The sequence below is a fragment of the Mchenga conophoros genome, linkage group LG4 (genome assembly GCF_057382185.1).
Source record: "Mchenga conophoros isolate Kocher_MC1m ecotype Shallow Benthic linkage group LG4, M_conophoros_male_GT1.1, whole genome shotgun sequence".
Classification (NCBI taxonomy): domain Eukaryota; kingdom Metazoa; phylum Chordata; class Actinopteri; order Cichliformes; family Cichlidae; genus Mchenga; species Mchenga conophoros.
In genome coordinates this window covers 361,278-369,887 of record NC_140529.1, presented here as the reverse complement: position 1 = coordinate 369,887, position 8,610 = coordinate 361,278, and the positions used below count along the sequence as shown (strand labels likewise).

General features: G+C 39.8%; 1 protein-coding gene across 1 annotated transcript; it reads right to left on the bottom strand.

Annotated features, from left to right (window-relative positions):
• Positions 1–3,781: 3,781 nt before the first annotated feature.
• On the bottom strand, positions 3,782–7,532 carry LOC146575208 (uncharacterized). Its single transcript, XM_085272532.1, has 2 exons — positions 6,655–7,532; positions 3,782–5,890 (listed from the first exon to the last, which is right to left on the bottom strand). The coding sequence occupies exons 1-2, from the start codon at positions 7,474–7,476 to the stop codon at positions 5,555–5,557; spliced, it is 1,158 nt and encodes a 385-aa protein (XP_085128658.1). The 5' UTR covers positions 7,477–7,532; the 3' UTR covers positions 3,782–5,554.
• Between the last annotated feature and the right edge of the window lie 1,078 nt (positions 7,533–8,610).

Sequence of the window (8,610 nt, the reverse complement as noted above, 5' to 3'; positions counted from 1 at the left end):
CTACTGAGCTATCCCTGCCCATAACTCTAGAGCATTCACATTTCTCTGTGTAAAGGCAGCTGATCTGTACGGAGCCCCTCTGATGACATGGTACAAAAAATAAATAAATTGTGGCCACGAAATACCATTTCAAGGCCACGAAATAGGTATAACGTGCCCACGAAACACTTGATGATATATATATATATATATATATATCATCCCAGGGCACATTCACTAGAGCCTGCGTCAGCCATAGTACGGAGTCCTTGCTGTTGGTGATGTCCTTAAGGTGAGTGTATTATATTTTATATTTATTTCATATTGTTATCCCGCAATTCGGCAGTTATTTATTCAGACCTATATTGTTACTATGTTCTAAATTGTATCTGCTGACGTTTCAAATGTTGTATCCTCATGTTGCTACTACACGTTGTTTTGTTGTGCTAATATGTAGCCGTAAACTCATTTTTAACTGTAGGACGTTTCAAAGTAGAGCAAGGCTGAAGGCTACTAATAAACGAGGTATGTTCAACATAAAACCTTAGTTCTCTGTGTCACGAAGTTGTCTCTCTTTTACCCTGGCCACATCACCATACTAGCTGGTGCAACTAATCTGGTCTGGACAATAATAACAGTTTTAGACGGAAAGCATCTTAAAATTGCCTCTTTTTTTCGCTGAACATCTCCTTTGAAAGTAGCATCATGTGAGTCACACTTGTCAAGGTAATGCATGCTAAATGAGCCGTAGCTTTCAATGCATCACCGGATGAAGCCTTGCAGTTACAGTAGCTCACTGCAGGTATCACGTTGCCAAGGGAACTAATAAAGCATACAGTGATCAGAATGATTTTGTATTGATGCAGGTTGCCATTGCTAATACTGAACTACTTAAACTCCAAGTAGACAATCGCTCCATTCCTCATTACCATAGATAATATCTAAGTAATAAAACAATCATTATCAAATTCTGATTTGCCATATATAAAGTGATTTTATAGGTAGGCTATCATGTAAAAATCTGCTACATAAAATTTATAACCGAGTGTAAAAATACTAATTTCATTTTCATGTGGTTTGGAGGTCAGCTATGGATACTCGGCTGCGAGAATTTTTAACAGAGCGTAAAGTTGAAGAAGATGTGATCAAGAAACTTGAAGATGAGAATGTAAGCCACTGCAGCTGTTGCTGTGTGCGTGTGTCTGTGTGTTTGTTTTTGAACGGAGAGCCGCAATCCACAATTTACTATGCACATTCTAAAATAAATTATTGAATTTCATATTTTGGTTTAATCAATGACATTAATTAATGACATGATATGTTTAAAGAGTAATTTAAAAAGTAATTTTTGTTCATCTTATGTTGGACAAATGTGTACCACATTACCAAAAGTATCTGTTATCAAAAGTAGATAGCAAAAAACAACTCTAAAATATGCAGTTGTATGTATTCATTGTTTTTTTAATATTGACACTTTTATTAATTTGTTATTTATATTTTTCAGATTGATGAAACTCTCATTCCCTTAATGACAGACAGTGACCTGGCAAAGTACATCCCCAAAGTTGGCGATAGAGTCTCCACTGTGGCCTTCTGCAGACAAGCAACACGTCACCATCCAGGAAAGAATCTATACTCTCAAGGCTACGACAAAGACTGACAGGAGCTGAGGGAATGCCTCCTAAAAAGAAATTGTCTCAGTGGGCAGAAAATACAAATGCAAAACGAACAGTGAGACGAATTGAGGTTGGCTGGATGGATTTTGATGAGGAGAAGGGTGGGTTCAAACAGGTGACGTGTGTAAGTGGTGGTGGAACAATAATGGATTGGATTTATATAGCGCTTTTCAAGGCACCCAAAGTGCTTTACAATGCCACTATTCATTCACTCTCACATTCACACACACTGGTGGAGGCAGCTACAGTTGTAGCCACAGCTGCCCTGGGGCAGACTGACAGAAGCGAGGCTGCCATATCGCGCCATCGGCCCCTCTGGCCAACACCAGTAGGCAGTAGGGTAAAGTGTCTTGCCCAAGGACACAACGACCAGGACAGAGAGCCCAGGGATCGAACCGGCGACCTTCTGGTATCCCAGATACGCTTCCCAACCCCCTGAGCCATGGTCGCCCCAACAAGGCATTTATCTGTAGATAAAAATGAAACAGTGTCAAATATCAAACTTATGGCTGAAAATCAGTTTTTCCCCAATGGCACCTCAAAAAAAACCAAAAGTCTTTCACACTATTCAACTCATATTGAGAGCTCACAGATGCATGTGGATGCTTCCAGTACAGTTGATGAGTTGTATAAGCAAAGTAAGGTCAAAATTCTGCGACTTTATCTGTGTACCAGAAAGAAAACACAACAGCAGCCTCAAGACGTAGAGGCCGATCATGCAATAACCCAGCCCTCTGTGGTAGATCTCACTGACAATGAACCTAATCAGGCCGCTGATGATCTGTTGGTGGAAAACGTGAATTCAGAACCATCAAACTTTGTAATTAATGATGGAGCTTCCATAAGTGGATATTTGGAACTGAATGACACATTACCATGGGATGGTCTGCCAAATGTAGGTGAAAGTGAAGATTCTGATGCAGTTGTTATTATTAGTGGGGATAACAGGGTGGATATTAGTGTGGTTGAACTAAACCCTGAAACACTGTTTACAGAAAAAGAGTCTGATCCACCTCATCACACATTGTCTCTCTCACCGGGGCTGACAGGAGAGGCCAATATTCCTGACCAAGCACCCCCTGAACCACGATCTTGTCCCGTAATACTAACTGTTAGAAGAGGTCATTGTCTTACTGATTTGATCAGTGCCTTTGAGGACTCAAACATTATTTCATCTGAGGTCAATATCACAGATAGGACACAAAGTACTTATTCAGGCCCCAATGTTTGTAATCAAGTGCTGGCGTCCCGTTGTGGGTTCTGTAGCTGGTTTACTCCCACCAGAAGGACTGCATCATTTCATTGCAGAAAAAAAACCAACTGTAAAAACAGTGAAGGAGCTTCTAATCTTTCCAGAGGAGATGACAGCTGCCCAGTCAACAGTTTCTCGTTACCTGAAAAGGTACATTGGAGAAATTGATATCTTCAGCTTTTCCTGCGGTTCTGTACAGGATCCAATCTGTTCGATAAAGCCATACTAATTGAGTTCATAGAAACTACAGATTTCCTCCGCAGACCACAATCCCACACATGTGGATGTGTGCTAAAGCTGCCCCTTGGTTATCACAGCTAACCAGACTTTCGCAGTGAATTTAACAGCATTCTCGCAAGCTCTATGTGGGTGATGGATGTGGTGTAGGTCAGTGTTACCCAACCATGGTCCTCAAGGCACTCTGCCCTACACGTTTTAGGTTTTCCACCCTAACAGTTCATAGAAACACGGGTGTAGTTAACAGTAACATGAAGGAATGAATGTGAATGTTCAATAGACTGGGCCGTTAAGTTCTCTTAACGGTGTAGCCCGTTGTGCCTTTTTCATGTGCAGCCTTTTTTTTCATCTGGTCAGTAAGTGCTTTCTTAGTTTCTCCCGCTAATTAAAATAGTAAGCTAAAGGGAATGTTCAGGTTATTTGAAGTGGAGTTGCCTGTAGTAGACAGCACTTAGCACTCTGACTTTGCAGAAGCAGCAGTTAGATATTGGGGACAAAATAAGGCAACAAATTGCTTGGGGAATGAGACCACAAAACAACACCAGTTGAAAATACATATACATATTTAAATGATTTTAATTTTCAGTGCTTCACCTGGCAGGAATCCGTACACTAAACATAGAAGTGCATCTGTTCCTGCTGCACACATTGTTACTGTGTTTTTGGCTAGTGCCAAAATAAATGACTAATTTTAACATTCTAATACTTTTTTACTACAGGAAGAGTAACAAATATTTCCAATATAGCATACAGTAACAGTTCTACAAACTGGAAGATTGCTGAGTGCTGTCTACTGTATATACAAACATAAGTACAACACCATTACAAATACCATATTCCAACTGATTAAGCATGTTCTATATTAAAGTATTTCAGATGTTTGCAGAAATCTTAATAGAAACAAGAATGTGAACCTTTATGTTCCTAATGGGTTTAGAAGAAAAGTTGTCAATTACAGAGATTGGTTACATTGTGAAGAGGTTTGTATAACCTCTTCACAATGTAACTGTTATTTTAGCCTGTTATTATATGCAAAATACAACCTGTTTTTGAGTATGGTGTATTTTGAAAGACACCAGTAAACCATTCTCATTTGTACAAAACATTGTCCTCTCTGTTACATTCTATACATCTTTAAACATGAACATGTCTAATGACACCGCTGAAAGTTATTTAATTACTCATTCTATAATGTCATACACGTGCTGTGATTTTTAAGAAAAGAAGCCGTTCTTTATCAAACATGGGATTGCTTTAATCTATTCCACAATAACAAAAATATAGGCTCAAGAAACATTTGGAGCATTGGTGACACAACTATGATTCTACACTTTAGCCTACTTGGTCTTCTTGTCTAATTGATCACAACATTAGCTATATTGCCAGTCTATGTGGTTGTTATCCAAGGTGCTCTTGTTTTTGTTAGAAATGAACACATTTTTGCTACCAAAAACTATTATGAACAACTTTTGATGCTTTAACAGTTTGATAAGTTTAACTCAATCCCAAAAGGATTTATTTTTTTCTAACCTGTATCATATTTTAGTTTAATACTCCACGCTTTGTAGCTACTGTGAGATTATTCTGTTATCATATGTTATCTTATATCTGTAGTTAAAGTAGTTGAATTATGTTAACAGCTGTAGAACATATATGTATCCCTTAGTCTAGATTGTGTGCAAAGTATGTAGCTTAGTTTCCCTTATATTTTTAGGTTAAAAGAATGTGACCATTTTTGGATTTGTTAGACAGGTGTGGATTACCCTGTACCCTTGATCTGCTGTGAATGTGTTACACTGTTTCTTGACATTTCATACTGCTGAATCATGAAGAGAATGTTGTGTGCAGAGGACCTTGTGCCGATAATAGAAGAGACAGACCACATTCCATACCCCCACCTTTACAGAGAGCAGAAAGACAGGGAGCCGAGGTCATAACTTAGGCGCCGTAACAGAGAAAGAATGTGAATGTTTAGGCTTTTACGACTAGGTGGGGGCCACTAGAGGCTATAAGAAGCGGAGTAGCCCGTCACCATTTTGAGATTTGCTGTGACCCTCTTCATGCATGTCTCCCCATCATGATGGCTTATGCTCATAAAGTGTTGGATTGTATGGAAATAAAAGATTGTTGATTGAGCATTTATACACCGAGTATTGTCCTTCCTTCAGCCCAAAGATTCAAAGAATTGGGAGATTTTAACACTACCAAGAGCAAGCAACACTTCATGATGAGTTAATTTACTGACATGGATAAAATGAAAATTATGTTATACAGTCTTTTCTGATAATTTTGATACAAAGACAAGATAAGTACACACTGGAGAAAAATAATTACTTAATAATAAGTACATTAAGCTGTAGGAATACGTACTGAAGTACAAAATGTACTACATTTGTATGTTTGTGTCCATTTAAGTAGCCTCAAATAACTGTGAACGAACTGTATCCCTGAGATGAAAATATAAATCAAGGGCCTGGGACATGGTAGATGGGAATTCCAAGCTTGATTCCTCCATTATTATTGTGCACAAATCAAACACTTGCACATCACATGGGACTGAACTAACAAAAGTGCAGCTATTTTTACACAAGGTCAAATCTTCTGTCAGTGGAACGAGACAGTCTTCTGCACCCCAAAGGTGAGGGGCCATGTACATGACATCAGGTATCCCACAGGGCACGTTGTTATTCTTTGAGGGCCTTATACGGTGAGCATTCCAAACACTCCGGATGTCATTCAATACCTCCTGATGAAGAAACAAGAATTAGGTCAGAGCTGTAATACAAGGCATTTTTAAAATGGTCGACAATAAGTGTGGTGCATCCTTAAATGAATTGAAAAGCAGCAATGTTTGGATGCAGTTTAATGAAAACCAAAGGAAGAGGGAGTGATTGCAAAAAAAGAAAAGAAAGAACCACACCAGGCAAACCACTGAGTTGTGGGATCTGGGCTTTATACTAATACTAATACTAATCTTGGTCCGGATGCGCAAAGCTTTTCAACTTTATGCGCATAATACAGGTGACAAAATCAATATTTTTCAATCCCATGAGGGGATCCAATATCATCTGAGTCCTGAATGTACCAATGATAGAGCGCTGAAGAGTTACTGATGCGTGAAGCCTCTGACTGCTTTTGACAGACTGGCAGTGACAGATCGGTAGCTGCAGCATAACTGCTGATGCAGAATGAGCGCAGACAAGGATAATGTCCTCCGATCAGAAAAAAACAACATTTAAGTCGTGCTGACTTCTGATCAGTTCAATTGGCAAAGTGTTCCCTGATTTAAAAACTTTGGCTGGGTCGATGCTTCAGCCTCCATTACGCACATACAGAGTGCAGTTGACCTACTTCAACAACGTTAGGAATACATTGCATTTACCGTTCGGTAAAGGTAATGTCGTTTTAACTACGGTATGTAAACGATTATTTTGTTACCCTTACTGCTAAAACAGCGTAATTTAATGTAATTAATTACCACCACTGGTTATCATAATATGGGTCATTTACCTGAATGATTGACATGAAGCAGAACTGTGACAGAGCTTTGTCAATGAAATCCCCAAAGAAGAATCCTTCGTCCTTCAGTTCTCCTAGAAGCTTGATCCATGACTCGACTCCTTCTTTTCTCATCACTGCCCACCAGCTCTCAATTCTCTGGTTTGCCGTACTTGCTCCTGTGACATAGCTTCTGTCTCCTGCTCTATCATCCCCGTCATTTCTCTGTAAATAACGCTGGAGGTCTCTGACCAACACGTTCTCAGTGCCCATGTCAGTTCGTACGAGCCTGGGGAAACCCCCACGACTCTCCACTGCTTCCACAAAGTAACCTCCGATAACCTTTGGGTCACTGTTAGTGTGTGCGGCCCGCAGCCAAATGATGTTGCGTGAGAAACCGTCGATGCATCCATTAATACATATCCCATATGGCTTTAGTTTGTCATAAGAGTCTATGTGCCACACAAAGTTAGGCCCCTGAGCAAAATATTGCCTCCTTCTGAGACGTGTGGTCTGGCGAACCTGGGAACCTAATGGGTCCAGTAAAGAGATGAGGATCCTGACGTCTTCTTTCCTGATCGCAGTGCCGTGTTGTTTGCACTTTGTAAACATCCACCGATAACCGTGATCCTTCCCAGGCCCTTGCAGTTGGTTCACAATAAAATCTATCCCGGCGTCCAGGTCGTACTTACGTCTGTAAAGCGACTTGGCTCTCAATATCCGGTTTAAATGTCTCTCCGTAATGATGGTTCCTTGCATTGCCAGGCTTTTCAAAATGCGTTTGTAGCTCATTCCCAGCCTAAAATAAAACTCAATCAGACTGTCTCTGTCCATGGTGTATAGGTTTAGCTTCTTTTAGCTTGGGGTAGGCCTCAGTTGATGTTTTAAATTAAAACGCTTGAAGACAAAGTGAACTCTGGACAAGCGTGCGGCCTACCTGAAGCCCAGGTGGGCTTGTTGATAATCACATTTTCACACTCATCTCGGGGCACATCCATGGTGTTCTGGTGCCAGCCTGTCCCCTCTGTTTTTGTGGGGGTTTTCCCCACATACGAAAATGGCCGCTTCTGCCTGGAGGGAGTTTTTTATTTTTGCTTTGCAGCTGCACAGGATCTGTATAGAAGTTTTAAACACTTCTATTTTGGGCAAATTTATAATATTTTAGACGACAGAACATAAAACACTGTTTGCTTGCGTGCGTGTGTTTGTGTGTAAAAAGTGAGATGTTCAGAGGTCTTGCTTCATGGTATCGAACAGCCCACACAAAACAGGTTCTTTATGATTTAATTTAAGTGCTGATGTAAACCACAATGTTCAGCAAACATCTATCAGGTCATTGGACTGTATTTTTTTAAAGCTTAAGTATGCGCACATGGGATATATTAAAAACTGACAAGCCGTTTGAACACATGATGTGAAATCACTTAATCAACCTGCTGGATTTGCCAAAAGTTAAAATATTTATACTACTTTGGCACATTGCTCTTAACTTATTAAGGTGGCTATTAGTGAGGGTCATGATAATCAATTCAATTGAGCAGAAGTGACGTTCTTACTTCGATTCGTCCAAATTCATGTGAGTTCCAGTCTGTTCAGCCTGTTTCTGTGTAGCACCAAGCAGTAGACCTAAACCTGGATGTGCTTCTGGGTTCTGCCTCTAATGAAAACGGATGAGTGTAAAATGCAACCATTGTTTGTAGTTTGCTGCCACCTACTGAGTGAAAAAAGAACTGAAGTTGTAAAAAGTCAGTATTCCTAATGATAGGCTTCGTTTTGTTTCAGTTTCAGTTCACTATACAGCTCATCAAACTGTTTTCCCTTTACGTTTTGATATAATAGCTTTTTAGTACTACTGAGACACATACTGCCTTTTTCTTCCGTTAGAGTAATATTTTCTTGAGCTGTGTAACTGGATTTGTTCAAACATAGAGGTAGTTTGGATTCACTGACACAGGAGCCATACGCCCT

Bases quoted from the DNA above. Each gene is read 5' to 3' on its own strand.
- LOC146575208 (XM_085272532.1), bottom strand. From the start codon at position 7,476: ATGGACAGAGACAGTCTGATTGAGTTTTATTTTAGGCTGGGAATGAGC. The intron at 5,891-6,654 runs GTAAATGACCCA...TTTCTTCATCAG, and splicing joins GCTTCATGTCAATCATTCAG to GAGGTATTGAATGACATCCG.